Source organism: Chrysochloris asiatica, unplaced genomic scaffold (assembly GCF_000296735.1).
Source record: "Chrysochloris asiatica unplaced genomic scaffold, ChrAsi1.0 scaffold00186, whole genome shotgun sequence".
Classification (NCBI taxonomy): domain Eukaryota; kingdom Metazoa; phylum Chordata; class Mammalia; order Afrosoricida; family Chrysochloridae; genus Chrysochloris; species Chrysochloris asiatica.
Window position 1 is genome coordinate 4,100,280 of NW_006408704.1, and position 16,842 is coordinate 4,117,121.

Here is a 16,842-nt window from a genome sequence, read left to right on the forward strand (position 1 = left end):
GTCTTCAGTCTTTAATACCTAATTCATCAAATCTGTTCTTGAGATGATCTCTATATTCAGGTGGGATGTGTCCAAGATCATATTTTAACTCTCATGGACTTGTTATAATTTTCCTCAGCTTCAGCCTGAATGTCTGTTCCACAGTCTGCCCCTGGCCTTGTTTTGGCTGATGATATGGAGTTTTCCACCATCTCTTTCCACAAATGTACTCAATTTGATTTCTGTGTATTCCATCTGGTAAGGTCTGGTGTATAGTCCATCTGGACTATATCTGGTGTATAGTCATTTTTTATGTTGTCTAAACAAGATATTCTCAATGAATAAGTCATTGGTCTTGAAAAATTCTATCATGTGATTTCCAACATCATTTCTATCACCAACATCATTATTCTCCAACTAGTGATCCTTCCTCCTTGTTTCCAACCTTTGCATTCCAATCACCAGTTTTACTAATACATCTTGATAGCATGATCGATCAATTTCAAACCAATTTCAGAATTCAAGTTTGTAGAGTTCTTCAATTTCATCATCACTGGCTTGAGTGGCTTGTGTGCAAATTTTAATTATACTGGTATTAAATGGTCTTCCTTTCCTTGTAGGCATATGGATATTATCTTATCACAGACAACATTATACTTCAAGACAGAACTTGAAATATTCTTTTGATGATGATTGCTATGCCATTCCTCTTCGATTTGTCATTCTCAGCACAGTAAACTATATAATTTTCAGATTCAAAATAGCCAATACCAGTCCATTTCAGCTCACTAATGTCTAGGATTAGTGAGCTGAAATGGACTGGTATTGGCTATTTTGAATCTGAAAATTACATGGAGCTCTGGTAGCGTAGTGGTTACAAATCGGGCTGTGAACCGCAAGGTCAGCAGTTCAAAACTACCAGCTGTTCTGTGGGAAAAAGATGAGGCTTTCTGCTCCCATAAAGATTTACAGCCTTGGAAACCCTGTACAGGGTCACTATGAGTCGGAACCTACTCCACGGCACATCACCACCACCACCAATGCCTAGGATATCGATGTTTATGCATTCCATTTCATTTTTGACAACATCCCATGTTCTAATTATTAATGGATGGTACAACTGTTTCTCCTCATTTTGAGTTGTGACCCATCAACAAATGAAGGTCCTGAAAGCTTTACTCCATTCCTATCACTCCAGTGAACTCTACTTTGAGGAGGCGGCTCTTCTCCAGTCATATTTTAAGTGCTTTCCAAATCAAGGGACTCATCTTCTGGCCCTATATCAGACAGTATTCTGGTGCTATTCACAGTGCTTCAATATTCAATATTTTGGTGTTATCTAACAGTATTCCACTGTTGTTCATAAAAGTTTTCAATGGCTAAACATTCGATCCTGGTGTGACACTGTAGGATAATGCACTGGACCACAAGGTTGATTTGAACCGCAAGGTTGGTGGTTCAAACCCACCAGCTGCTCCTCAGAAACCCTATACAGGGTTGTTATGCATCAGAACTGAGTCGATGGCACTTAACAAAAACAACAAATATTCAGAAGTAGTTCACCATTCCTTCTTCCTAGCCTCTCTTAGTCTTGAAGCTCAGTTGAAACCTGTCCACCATGGGTGGCCCTGCTGGTATTTAAAATACCAGTGGCATAGCTTGCAGAATGACAGCAACATACAAGCATCCACAGTACGACAAACTCACAGGTTTTGGTGGACAGCAATAACAAACAGCCATTTTCTAGTAGACAGCCTTTGACATGGCTTCCAGCTTATTTCCTAGTCTCCCTTCTTTGGTCTTGGGCAGTAAACCAGGTACTCAATAGTCAAAAGAAAAGGAAGATTTTTCTTGAGGGAGGATGAAAGGTCAGGCCTACAAAAGAATGTTGGGAGAGGATTGTACTACAGGGAAAAAAGACCCAAAATTCAAATGTAGATTATAGAGACCCTCTTTTATTAAGTATTCAGCAGCACAAAGATAAGGCAAAACAAACACCAGTCATCTGGATGAGGAAGATCCTCAGCATGAGGCCATAATGCTATCTACTGGATTTATAGGCATGTGACCAATACTTGTTGTTAATTGTCATGACCAATTATAGAAGATGGAAAACAAAGGAAATCTGTCACAAAATCATGTTCTGCCACAGATCAGTTCATCACTGTTGCAGCTGGGACTACAGAAGTGGACCACGACTGGGACTGCAGATGAGAAAAGCTCAGGGGACTACTTTTGTCAGGTATGACTCATGACCACATGACCTTGGAACCCCAACTTCCATGTAGGGCACATGTAGACAAATCCCTGAGGTGAGACTGTCTCTCCTGGGCTGCCTGTGGGTCTGTAGAAATCCACTTTCAAATGCACTCTTACTTTGACATTTCTGGCTAGTTGTCAGAAGGAACTCCATGGAGACTGAATTTATGTTAAAACTCAAAATGGATTTAGGGCTCCTGAGAATTTAAACTCTAATGCAGGGTTAATACTGAAAGTGGTGAAACAGCACACTAATACACAGACACACCAATATATTTACATACCCACTCCAAAAAATGGATTCTACGGAAATGAAACATTGTTAAGTGCCATCGAGTCAGTTCCAACTCATAGCAATTGTGTACAGCGTTTCCAAGGAGCAGCTGGTGGGTGTGTACCACTGACCCTGTGGTTCAAACCTACCCCGTGGTCCAGTGCGTAGCCTACAGCACCACACCAAGAGTATGAATCTAGGAAAATTCATACCCCTGGGCACAGTAGATCCCAGAGACTCCACCCCTTCCTTATGCTTGAAGACCAGCCACTGAGTTCTGCCAGACTCCATATAACCAAGACATTAACAAGAACACAGACCAAACCTCTGCTGGGGAGTCTTTATCACAATGAACTCACTAACTACTTACTAAACCTGACTTCTTCATGTTTTGGATAACAAGAGTCGGGTAATACCGCCAATGCAGTCAGTCAGAATGAATGAATTTTGCATTGGTCTAAGCACCAGTGCTTTGGCTACTAATCAGATGACCATCCCTTGAGCAGCTGTAATTTAAACACTACAGAGAAGAGAGCAGATAGTGTGGCTGACAACTGGGTAGAGTCAGATTTCACTACTTACTGCAAATGTCAAGAGGAGGAACTTGTTGAGGAGAACAGGGTTTTCAAGAGCAGTGCCCGATTTTATTGATTCCCATATCTGTCAAGAGAAAGCAATGTGTCAAGGTGGGTTACCAAGCATCTCGGAGCTTCCCTCCCTCAGGAGAAACACGGATGGAGCTGTAAAGCTCATTCCAGACAACAAAGTGGGCCATTACCTTTACCTGCCCACTTCATACTGCCTCTCTGCCAGCCCCGCACCTGTCGAATTCTGTCAGCAATACAACCCAGTAGCCTCCTCTCCGTGGGTCTCATCATCAGAGGGGACAAGCAGGTGGTACCATACCCTTCATTATTCCCTTCCACACATAGTTACTGTCTACTCAATAGCAGGTACATGGGAGTGACAGAAATCAGGGGCACAGTCCCTAGCCTCCAGAGCTCACTGTCTAGTGAGGGAGACAGACTTAAACATAAGAACAAGCATCATACAGGGCTCAACATCGCAGCAGTGTGCAGAATTCCTGAGTCTAACTCACAGCAACCCCACGTGTCAGAATGGAACAGAGCTTGGTAGGCTTTCCAGAGGATGATTTTTCAAACCAGATACTGGACTCTGGGTGGACTCACACCACCAATGTGCGGCTAGCAGTTGAGTATGTTAACCATTGGAACCACCCAGGGAGCATGTTAACCATTGGAACCACCCAGGAGGAAGAGCAAATTCAGCTGTGGCTGGAGGGGTGGAGGGGGAAAAGTCAGGGAGAGTTCTCAGAAAAAGTGATCTGAACTACGTGTAGAGAATTTCTTAAAGTCTTATTTTAGATGATCTTGCCCTGAGAGATGAGGAAAAGACAACAAAAGTTTGTGTCTATTTAGCAAGTACTGTGACTGGAAGAAAAAGAAACAGCTGGTGACTAAGTAACTAAGATTACTTACCCAACTTTATGTCACTAAGTTAAACAATCAAGCCACGGAATGGATCTAAGAGGTCAATGAGCAGAGGGAAATAAATTCCTGCTACTGCAATGATAGGCTTAGAGGAGCAGGCCCACTGAAGAGCTGCCCACTCTGATCCGCTGTGAAAGTCTGGGCCCTGGTCATGGGGTGAGATTCCTGTGAAGAGCAATCTGCTTTCTTAGATGACATATGGAGACTTAACTTAAATCTCTGGAGATTCCTTTATAAATTGTAGCCAAAGAAGGAGGCCCAAGGGTAGTGAAGCCATGTTGTGGTTAAGCGCTGTCGAGTCAATTCTGACTCATAGCAACCCTGTATAGGGTTTCTAAGGAGTGGCTGATGAGCTTGAACCACCAATCGTGCAGTTCAAACCAATCTTGCAATCTAGTGCATTAACCCACAGTGCCACACTAGGACTCCATGTTGTTGTTGTTATGTGCCATGGAGTCGGTTCCAACTTATAGTGACCCTGTACAGGGTTTCCGAGACTGCAAACCTTTACGGGAGCAGAAAGCCTCATCTTTCTCCCATGGAATAGCTGGTGGTTTCAAAGTGCTGACCATGAGATTAGCAGCCTGATTTGTAACCACTGTGCTACTAAAGCTCCTTAGGACTCCATAGGACAAGAAAAATGACCATCGCCACCTGAGCCACAGACTACGGCCATTGCAAGAAAGATGAGTGAAGCCTGCCTCGAAAGCAGAGATGAAGGTATCCTTCTCTGACCGACTTTAGCACCTGTAGACACTGTCTTGTTTTTATGGACTATTGTAAAGACCAGGCAACTAAGTTACAGAGGACTAGGCTTACTCCCAAATCCATGTGAAATACATTCCAGGCAGAAAGACATGATGTCCAAAGGGCAAGGGAGAGAGCACAGAGAAGCCTAGGAGATTAGAAGCAGTTTCTTGTGTGTGGGTGAGTGAGAGGATCAGCAGAGGCCAGGTCATGAAGGACAATGAAACACAGACTAAGCAGTTTAGATTTAGCTCGAACGGTGATAGAGAAACAACCTGATCATTTCTTACAGCATTATGGGGCTTAGGCCTTGTAAAGCCTCTCCAACAGGCACAAAGAACAGGGTCCCACACCTATTCAGAAACAGGAGCAAAACTCTCACAAGATCAAACTGCAGCAAAGTGCCTGCCTGGAGAAGATGATTCCACCACTGCCCACCCTTAACCAGAAGGGTTATGTGTAATTTTGGCTAGCCCATCATTCTCAGGCATAATTATGGAATTAGCCTCCATTTTGTGAACTGATGTAATTACCCTATGTATTGTAAATCCTAATCACTATGATATTAATGAGGCAGAATTAAAAGCATTTATGTTAATGAGGCAGAATACATCCAGATGATTAGGTTGCATCTTGAGTCACTCACCTGTGAGATTTAAGAGATTAACAAGAGAGCACAGATCAGAGAGGCCAAGAAAGAAGAGTCATGAATTGAGCACGTCCTTTGGACCCAGGGTCTCTGCACTGGGAACCTCTTAGAACAGAGGAAGACTGATACCAAATACATGGAGATCTCCAAGGATTGCCAGCCCCACAGATGCTGAAAGGAGACAAGGACCTTCCTCCAGAGCTGACAGAGAGAGAGAAAGCCTTCCCCTAGAGCCAGCCTCTAATCTCCTAAATTGTAAGAAAATAGATTTCTGTTTGTTAAAGCCACCCACTGATGGATTTCTGCTACAGTAGCTCTTGATAGCTAAGACACCCACAGCATTCCTGAGTCCTACACATGCTTGTCTTTATGACAGAACCATGGCCTTGATCAGAAACACTACAGCTTCCAGGACCAAAGAAAACATCTGACCTCATTTGCGGCTTGCTCCAAGAGTAGCTTCTTATCTGCTGTCTTGAAGGACTCGAGTGTATTGGTGTTATATAGTGTTCCAACAGCTGGGCAGCAATGGGCTGGGGTGGGAGCATTCCTAAAGACAAGTAAAAGATGATTCTCCAGACAATCTGGTATTTAGAAAAGGCCCCAAAACTCTCCCCCGAAACCAAACCCACTGGTGTCAAGTTCATTCCGACTCAGGTCGACCCTGTTTGTGTCAAAGCAGAACTACTCCCCAGGGTTTCATTGCTGTCACCTGAACAGTAAGTGTCCCCAGTGGTGCCATGAATAAGCGTCTGCTCAAATCTACACAGTGACTCTGTGGGAGAAAGACCTAGTGATCCGTTTCCATAGAGATGACAGCCAAGGGAACCTGATGGAGAACTTCTACTCTGTCATGCAGAGTCAGAATGGACTTGATGGCAATCTTAACTGATGCAGATTGCCAGGTCTTTCTTTCATGGAACCATGGGGTGACTCTCAGTTGCCATCCTCGTGGTTAGTAAAGTGCAAACCATCTGTGCCACCCAGAGACAGAGAATGCCAGTGAGTGACAATTAAAACAATTCCAGTAGCAGGAGTCAAAGGATATTGTTTTCCTAGGCAAGTAAAAGACAGTTCCTTTATTTGGAAAGAGATAAGCATCATCACCTAAGTAAGCACTGTCGTCCCTCTTCCCCCCGCCTCCCCCCCCCCACAGAAGCCATATACTCTCCTTAACTTAACCTCTAAGCATGCCATTCTTCTATTCTCCCCCAAATATCAAGTTCATTTTCTTTCCAGTGAAAGAGAAATACTATGTATTGAGCTTCTCCCGTGCCAGGGACTATACAAGGTTTTAGTTTAATTTTCCTAACTGCTCTTTTCCCCATTTCAAAGCTGAGGATATGTGCTTCAGAAAAGTTTAAGTAAGTAATCTAAGATCACATCATAATTCTAGGCAGAGCTAGAATCTAAAACCAGAACAATTTGACTTCAATGCTCTGTGTTCCTCATCCCTACTGGTACAGAAACTGAAACATGATATTTTAGAGCATATACAGCCAACTGTAAAATCCTTGAGGGCAGGGAACACTGTAGGCCACCCCAAACAGGGCTCTACACCGAGCTGCTGTTGAGTAAATCCCTGCTGGTCGATCCAAACACACAGAACACATTATACCTGGTGACTTGTCTGGAGATGTGCTCCATGGTCTACATTCTACACTGCCCTGAAGGCCTCACAGGTTTCAGAGTAACCAAAGTCAAGTAGAAGAGGAGTTGATTCTGAAGTGGAAAAATGTCATCTCTTCTCTGAAATGATTAACTTGTGTGTCAGTCGTTCTAGATGCTAAATGTAAAGAGCCATTTACAAGTAATGCCAAAGGAGTGCATTTTTATTGCTTGCACTAAAAACCCAGTGTCCCAAATGTCTCTTCATTCTGAGTCTGTTCCAAGTGCATACAACAGGGCCACATGGGGGAAGAGCCCTGAGTCCAGGATGGTGTGGAGGGAAGCAATGGAAGATGTGGGCTCTGTCTGCAAATCTCACAGTCCAGCTCCTGGGGAAGGCTAACTTGGAATGGCCATAGTCTGCCCTGGGGAGCTGCTGAGTCAGCAAATGTTCAAGTGTTTGTCACCACTTTCCAATGAAAGCGCACTGTTCGTCCAGGTAAGATGAAGATGTCAAAGACAGCCTAGAAGAGGAAGAGAAATGACAAGGGACAAGATCAAACCTCGAGAGAAGAGGAAGCAGAGAAGTGGCAAACCAGGAGCTCTGCACCCAGACATGCCATCCTGAAGACTGCGGAAACAGAGGCTGCAGATGGAACAGCTGCGGTGCTGCTTTCAGACCTGATCGAATCTGGATACAAGCCCAAGAGCAGGTAGGTACAGTAAGACGGGTTCTCAGAAACTGAGGAGGTGGGGGTGATGACAATGTTTTGGAACTAGACCAATGTGGTACACAACACTGTGAATGTATTAATGCCACTGATCAGGAGGAGGCATGCTGCGTCATCTGCTTTCTGTAATGTCCCCATTCTGTTTCCTCTTCTATAATGAAACTTAACATCCCGTGACAGTGTCCACTGGCATCCTTCCATCAATCAAAACGCATCCCGTTTGACAGCTATACACTTGTATCACTGCTATTCAATTCAACAATTATTTGAGCCACTAGTCCAAACCAGATCTGTATTAGAAGCTAGTGATATTAACTCACCCTCAGGCACTGGATAGACACAGCCTCAGACCCCAACACTCTTACTTCCTTGATTTTTTTTTTTAATGCTTTATTGTGAATTATGTGATAGTTTACATGGGAGGACATCAGCTTCACTTTGATCCCGTTGTATATCGTTTCCTTGCCATGGTTTACAATCCCTTCCATGCATCATCAATCAACTAAAGGGTGTACCCAGCAAGACTGCCCCCGTCATCCACACACCGCCCCTCTCTCTCTCCAGGTCCAAAGTTTCCAGCCGCTCCATCTCCCCATGTCATCGTCTCTGCCTCGATCCCTGGCTTAATTACATTTTAAGTCCTTTAATACAATGGTTATTCCTTCTATTTCTCTAGATAGATTATAAAAAATTAAAAAAAAAAAAAACCAACTCATTGCCACTGAGTCAATTTCGACTCACAGTGACCTTGTATAGGGTTTCTGAGACTGTAAATCTTCATGGGAGCAGGCAACCTCATGTTTCTCCTGCAGAGCAGCTGGTGGGTTAGAAGTGCTGACCTTGCCGTTAGTAGTCAAGTGCTTACGCTACAGTGATGCCAGGGCTCCTAGATAAATGGACTGCTGCCATCAAATCAGCTCAGACTGATGGAGACCTTACGTACGGCAGAACAAAACGTCACGTTGTCCTGCACTTCCTTCATGATCAGTGGCTGAGTTTGAGTCCATCACCGCAGTTACTGTGCCTCCTTCTCAGCAAGGATCCCCTGCACCCTGCTGGCCCCCACCCCACCAAACATGATGTCCTCTTCCAGAGCTGATTTTCTCTGGGCAGCATGTCCAAAAAAAGCAGGCAAGTTGTGATCCAGAAGATTTGAAGAAGTAGATTGCCAAGCCTTTCTTCCTAGTCTGTCTTAGTCTGTAAGCTCCACTAAAACCTATCTACCATGATCCTACTGGTATTTGAAATACTGGTGGCATAGCTTGCAGCATCTCAGCAACACGGAAGCCACCACGGTACGGCCTACTGACAGACGAGTGGTGGGTATCTCTTGCAGCCCAACTTGATTTCTTATGACAAATGAGGAAGAGGTCTAGGGAAAGGAAAACTTTTGCTGTAGTTTACCTGTTTCACATTTACACAGACACTGTCTACCCAAAATGATTTTTCCTTTTCTTAAACAGAAATTGTTGTTGCTAGTTGCTATCGAGCCGGTTCTGACTCACAGCCACCCCATGTGTGAGAAGAGAGCTGTTGTATAGAGTATTCAAGGCTGGAACCTTTAGGGAGCAGGTTGTAAGGCATTACTTCTAAAATATTGAACAGCAAATAAACAAAATTATTTTCTTTCTCTTCTGAAACACAAATTGAATATGAGGATAAGTCAAAATATTGCTACAAAATCATAGAAACTTTTATAAATCAAAAATAATAAAATATAAAGCTACTGTTTCTCGACATCTCCTCCATCTAGGTCTATACACTTCTGAAGGCCGTGTTTCTATCTCTCTGCCCCATCCCCGAAGAATTCTGTGCTCTTGATGTTAGTATCCTGGAAGGGCTCAAATCATGTTCTTTTTCAATGTTACTGAGTTATAGGAACAGAAAGAAATGTGAAGGGACAAGATCAGGCCTATATAGTGGATGGGATAAGGTTTCCCAATGAAATTCTGGTAGGACAGCCCTTGGTACCCTCAAACAATAACCATGTGCATTGTTGGAATGGAAAAAAAAAAAAAAAATCTTGGCATAACTACCCAGGCCTTTTTCTAACCAATGTAGTTTTCAATTTTCCTAATAAATCCCCATATCCTTTAAGAAAATCCATCAAGATGACACCTTTGGAATTCCAAAAAACAGTCCCTATACCTTCTGATATAGTCGCTGTTTTAATGCAGACTTCAAAATCGTTTGAACTGCAAGGTCATGGTTCAAGCTCACCAGCTGCTCCTTGGAAACCCTATACAGGGTTTCTATGGGTCGGAATCAACTCGACGGCACTTAACAACAACATACCTTCTGAGCTGACCCCTCTAGCTTGAACTTAACTGGCCCAGCAAATTCCCTCAATAACTACTGTCTATGAAGACATCCTAACAAGTACATTATTACTGAGCAAAGTGTCTTGAGTACCTCACTGATTGTGAAGACATGTTTAAAGATGTTTAGTTTAGAATAAAGTGATACATTATAAACTGGAACCCTAGTATCAATAGTCATTTGAGCTACACTCATACATACACGGTGCATGTCACTGGACACTACGTTTCCTAGGTTTCCTTGCAAGACAGGCAAGGCCACAACTCTCTACAATACAATATGAGTGGATGTGATATATGCCCCTTCACTTCTTTAAGGGGTCTTGTCCACCTATTCACCCTTATTCGCTTTCTCTTTCCCGTTTACCTATTGTTAACCTGAATGTGACAAGTCAGTCTCAACTAGCACACAAAGGCAAAACCACAGATGGAAGAGGACTGGACCACATGGCATGACTACTAAGTAAGCACGAAAAACTACTTTTGTGTTGAGACATCTCATTTTGGGGTCTGGTTCAGCAGCACAACATAATTAAGGTCAACTCCTTGATAAAATGCAACTTAACTAATAATTCACCTGAGACAGAGAACAGGGTCCTTGTGTTGCTAACTCTTAGCAGAGATTCACAAGTTTCCCAGGGCCTCAGAGTGAAACAGATTTATCTGGTGGGTTAATGCGCCAGACGGCAAAGCCATATGAACTGCCAGCTCACCAGCAGCTCCTCAGAAACCCTATAGAGAGGGTCACTATGGGTCGGAACCAACTCCACGGCACTTAACTAAAACAACATGTAACATTGAAAAGTCATGGTAACGTAGTGGGATCAGCAGGCGGAATCCACCACCCATTCTGCGGAAGAAGGATGAGGCATCTGTTCCTGTAAGATTCACAGCCTTGGAAACCACAGGAAGTACTTCCACTCTGTCCTATGTTGTTGTTATTGGTAAGTGCCGTCAAGTCAGTTCCAACTCACAGCGACCCTGTACAAGGTTTCCAGGGAGAGGCTGGTGGGTTGGAACTGCTGTCCAGTGCTTATCCTACAACACCACATTAGGACTACAGGGTCACTATAGTCAGAATCTACTTGATGGCCGTTGGTTATGCAAAGCCAAGGGAGCCCTGGTGGTGCAGTGGTTAAGCACTTGGCTGCTAACTGAAAGGTCAGCAGTTTGAACCTGCTAGTGGCTCTGCAGGAGAAAAGACCTGACGATCTGCCCCCATAAAGATCACAGCCTTGGAAACCCTCTGAAGCAGCTCTAGTCTGTCAGACAAGATTACTAGGATTTGAAATCAGCTTGATGGCACTGGTGTCCACAAATGAAGAGTAGCTCTGGTAGTTCTCCAAGAGTATCTTCCTCCTCTCTTTCTGTCTAGTTCCGAGCACATGCTATTATCAAGGCACAGAGGAAGCTTTCAGTAAGGATTTCTGCAATAGCTGTTCCCGCTCCACATTTATTACAGCACTAAGCACCCTGTAATGGAAATATTTCTCTGCCACCTCCCTCTCTCAAGCTACAGAGCACACCTCGAGAGACCCATGTTTCCTAAGTCATTGAACTCCTACGACCTACACTGGTGTGGCGCTGTGGGCCAATGCATCATCAGACTGCAAAGTCATTTGAACTGCAAGGTCAGTGGTTCAAGCTCACCAGTTGCTCCTTGGAAACCCTATACAGGGTCGCTATGGGTCAGAATCGACTCGATGGCACTTAACAGCAACAACACATGCACAGAAGAAGCACTGAATGTTTCATGAACAGATTCACAAAGACATTCCATATAGACTCATACTAATATGCAGCAATAAAAACAAAAAATATCAAAACCAAACCCACTGCCATCTAGCATTTCTGACTCATGGTTCACTTATGTGTGCAGCTGCTCCATATGTTTTTGAGATTGTGACCTTTAAGAAACTGATTGCCAGTCCTTTCCTTCAAGGCATCTCAGTGTTTGAACAGCTAGTTTTTCAGTTTGTAGTCAAATGCCTAACAATTTTTGCCACCCAAAGGCTCAAAAAAAGAAAAAAAAAAATTTTAAGATACAATAACAATAATGAAAATACAATCTTCCTCCAATCCTGATGCCACATTGTTCTTCATATATTCCAGCTTCTTGAATGATTTGTTCAGCATACAGATTGAATAAGTATGATGAACAGATAAAACTCTGACACACATCTTTCCTGATTTTAAACCAATCAGTGTCCCCTTGTTCTGTTCCAATAACTGCCCTTGGTCCATGTACAGGTTCTTCATGAGCACAATGAAGTATTCTGGAATTCCCATTCTTAGCAATGCCAGCCATAATTTCCTAACGTCCACAGTCAAATTATTATTGTCCATAGTCAATAAAACACAGGTAAACTTCTTTTCAGTATTTTCTACATTCACCAAGATCCATCTGGTATCAGCAATAATATTCCTCCTTCCATGTCCCCTTCTGAATCTGGTTTAAATTTTGAGCAGAACTTCTACAACCAAGTATGAGTTTTACTTGCGTGTGTTATTAATGATACTGTTACATAATTTTTGTATTCTGTTAGACCATCTTTCTTTGGAATGGGTCTAAATATGGATTTCTTATAGGTCTTCCTATAAGACCAGGTCTTCCAAATTTCTTAGCACACACAAATAAGTACTTTTAACATTGCATCCGTTTGTTGAAAACATTTTATTTGATATCCCCCATCAATTCTTGGAACTTTGCCTTCAGTGCAGCTTGGAATTCTTTCAGTACCACTGGTATTTAATCATATGCTATTTTCTGAAACAGATGAACAGCAACCAATTCTTTTTAGTACGACTGTGCTTTTTTCCCATTTTCCTTTAATGCCTTCTGTGTCACTCAATAGTTTGCCTATAAAATCCTTCAATATTGTTTAACTCGAGGTTTCCATTTTTCTTTAGTTCTTTCAGTTTCAGAATTAGCAACGTGTTCTTCCCTTTTGGTTTTCTAACTCTAGAACTTTGCACATTCCAATCTAATACTTCTTTGTTGAGTCACGCCACATCAGCAAATGAATGTCCCCAAAGCTTTACTCTACCAATGTCATGAAGGTCAACTCTACTTTGAGGAGGCAAGCTCTTCTTTAGCCATATTTTGAGTACCTTCCAATCTGAGGGGCTCATCTTCTGGCACTACATCTGACAATCTCCCACTGCTGTTCATAAGTGTTTCACGAACCAGGTTTTTCAGAAGTCAGCCACCATGTCCTTCCTAGTGTGTCTTAGTCTGAAACCTGTCCAGCATGGCTGATCCTGTTGATATTAGAAATAGCCGTGGCAATAGCTTCCAGCATTACCATAACATGCAAGCCACCACAGTATGATAAACTGACAGACGAGCGGTAAGGAGAGCGATGACTAGAGTTTAATTTGTTTTGACAAACCATCATAAGGAATTTATGGAGCAAGAAAGCACTGAAGAAACACCACCACATACCTCTTAAAGACTACCATCCTTTTGGACTTACAGTAAGCTATTAAATTCTGATATCTGATTGAGAAAAAGGAATAAAACACACTGACTTTTGGAGAGCCATGAGGGAAAAAATCCTAGGGATATTTTATTTGTAATACCCTAATCTTTAATTTCTGCCAGTTTCAAAAGCCAGGCAAGCTTAAACTAGACTTCTTCATCTTCCCCAAAACCCTTATCTTAACATTGCTTAAAAACAGAAAAAGAGACCTCACTGCAGCCTTTAATTCCTCAACCCTCAATTACATTCAACTCCTGTAATAGGGTCTTTGCTTCACTCTTCTGTAGAAACTCAATTCTTAAAGACAACTAATCCCATGAAGCTACACTGAAGCATGACATCTTTTGCTTCTGACATATTTGACCATCTCATTCATTCCAGAAACATTTCTTTCTTTATATTCTATCACACTGTTCCAGTTTTTCTTCTTCTCTGACAACCTGTGTCTCCTATCCTGGTTCCATATCATCTCCCCTCCATAATCAGAGGCTTTCTTTGTTTTGGGTTTGAATTCCTCTCACACTCTATTCTCTTTCCATCTTTTATCCTCAGGAGCTCCACTGCATGGGCCACTCCCAGAATGCTTCTGGCTCTCCTCCTCAACTCTGCTGCCTCCTGGACATTTCAATTGGGCACTCTTCTCTAATTCAACATTTTCTAAAAGAAACTTATCTCCCCTGAAAATTCTAGCTCCCTCCTGATTTCTCTGTTGCTGTAAAAGATACCAAAATTCACCTTGCTAATCAGTGATGCATTTTGTTTTTCTCTCATCTATGTTTCATAAATTTGTTGTTGCTGTTTTAGTACAGTCAAGACAGTTTCAGCTCACAGCGACTCTGTATAAGGTTTCAGAGGACCAGCTAGTAAGTTTGAAGCACAGACCTGACAGTTCAGACCAACCTTGTAATCCAGTGCATTATCCAACACAGCCATGCCAGGACCCTATCTTTAGCCATGTGTAAACTTTAGTATTGGAATCCTGGTGTGGCACTGTGGGTTAATGCTCCAGACTGCAAAGCTGTTTGAACTGCAAGGTTGGCAGTTCAAGCTCACCAGCTGCTCCGTAGAAACCCTACACAGGGTCACTATGGGTCAGAATTGACTCAACGGCACTTAACAACAACAAACTTTAGGATCAGCAGTGGCCGACAGTTCAAACGTACCATAGGAGGTTATTGAAAATAAGGTCAGGCGCACCTTAGTCCTCAAGCTGACATCTCTGCTCTTCAGCACTTTAAAACACTTAGAACCTAATAAAAATCAGTTACCGCTGAGTCCGTTTCAACTCATGGTGACCCCATAAGGTTTTCAATGGCTAATTTTTTGGAAGCAGATTGCCAGACCTTTCTTCTGAGGGTCCTCTGGGTGAACTTGAACCTCAATCATTTGGTGAGGAGGAAAGCACAATAACCACTGGCACCACTAGGGCCACCTGGCCCCTGTTAGGCTCTGATGACTATCAGCTGAGAAAAGTAAAGCCGCTACTCTTAAGCATCTAGTACTTGTCTCAGCACCTATAGGAGGAACAGGAGAGTCATGAGGCATTAAAAGGCATGAGGTGGAGCTTCCCTTGTTTCCTACGTGGTCCACATGAGGGAGTTTTAACAGGGCTCATCTCTTACCAGAAGCAAACAGTTTTCTTTCCTTTAAACTCGGAGCAAGTCAGTACTCACATGTCAAATGCGCTGTACTCCAGGGTTAAACGAGCTGGCAGCGCAGCAGAATCACCTGTACAGAAGCAACATCACAGCTTCAATTACAAGTCAGAAACGGCAGCACTCATAACAAAAGGACTTGAGAATCATGTTGTTATCTTAGTTGCACCCAAAGTGACCTGCCTAATTCCTGACTACTCAAGATAGCAGAATATGACAAAGCTCTTGGGAATATGTGGAACTTTCCAAGTATATAATGAAGATCTATTGGAAGAATATTTCCAACCTCTTCTAATACTAACACATGTTGATTATTTAGATTAACAACTTGTTTCAAACTCCCTTTCTTTTCCCCACCCCTGGGGAAAGGGAACTTGGATCAAAAGTCAGAAAGCAAAAGAGGAAGCAGTGAAGAGCATTAATGACAAAAGACAAGGATGATCCTAAAGGAAAATGGATACTCTACTGGGGGACAGCGGGTCTAAGAGCAAAGGATGGAAGATGGAGGAAGCTACTACCTACCATTATAGTAATAGCCCTTAATGTCCTTGGGAGCTTCATCCAACCGATACTCATTCAGCTTCTTCTGGGTCAACTCATGCCAGAATCCAACATCCAAGGCACTGTTAAAGGGGGCAAACTGTAATTTGGAAAGTACAGGATCCCCTGTAGTTGCCGCCATTATTCGTTGCCTATTAAAAACAAAACAGAACACAGCAAAATAGCATATCCACACAACATTTAATGAGTAAGAACATATGGAAGCATGCTTAACAAACAAGTAATCGGGGAATGCAGGCTACCTTACAGGAAAACTTTTTAAATCACCCTGAGTAATTTGTCTAAGGTGCCATGTTTAGTCTCAAGGCACGAATGATCTCGAACTATGGCGTTCTGATCATCCCTACTAGTTAGAATCAGCTGGGCTTGGAGGCACTCGTGGTATTCCTTCTCCAATGTAGTCCAAACCTTGTGGTTTTCAGTCCAGTGTTTATCCTCTAGAGATGTCATGCTCCCAAAATATGCGAATGATAATATTAAATAAGAGAAAAAATTTAAAGTTTCATATCCATTCAGAAAAGTTTCATGTGAAGTTTGTGCCAAAGTTATAAACAAGTTTTTCGTTTTCCAAATTTGTTGGATTTTAGAATTACAGAGATGGAACTCTGGACTAGTAGTAACTATATGGTAAAATGTAAAATGTGTGATGTACCTAAAAAGTAATAAAAATCAAGATGCAGAAAATGAGCACGGAGCAAAGCACTGATAAAGCCGTGCTGGGAGACAGTGTGCTCCGTATAAGTGTTGGGGTGGGGGTGGGGGGAGCAGGGGGGACAGGGAGAGCAAAGGAAGCAGAGCACAGGCAGTGTGGTGATGGGAGTCTGGGGAAGCTGAGGCTGCTGCTCCTAACTGGATGGTCTGTTGGTGTGATCTATGCACACGAAGCCGCATGCTTATGTGGGGAGAACCCATGAGCAGAAGGCTTCAAAAACTGGAGGTGGAAGAACGTTGGAGTGACAAGCCGGAGAGAGTTTTAAGCAGGGAATACATTTAATTCACCAGCGGCAAAATGACTTGGAAGGAGTTAGAAAAGGAAAGTCAGTGAAGAAAATAAGGGTTCATATCATG

The 16,842-nt window shown here is 42.8% G+C and overlaps 1 protein-coding gene across 1 annotated transcript in view; it reads right to left on the minus strand.

Moving 5' to 3' along the window:
* The window catches only part of ATG7 (autophagy related 7), a 341,931-nt gene extending 326,032 nt beyond the window's left edge, over positions 1-15,899 (minus strand). Inside the window, exons 1-4 of the mRNA XM_006872202.1 lie at positions 15,736-15,899; positions 15,232-15,286; positions 5,852-5,969; positions 3,095-3,172 (exon numbers count right to left, since the gene is read on the minus strand). Of these exons, the coding sequence (XP_006872264.1) occupies positions 3,095-3,172; positions 5,852-5,969; positions 15,232-15,286; positions 15,736-15,895 (411 nt within the window). The 5' untranslated portion in view covers positions 15,896-15,899. The remainder of the gene's footprint in view (positions 1-3,094; positions 3,173-5,851; positions 5,970-15,231; positions 15,287-15,735) is intronic.
* Between the last annotated feature and the right edge of the window lie 943 nt (positions 15,900-16,842).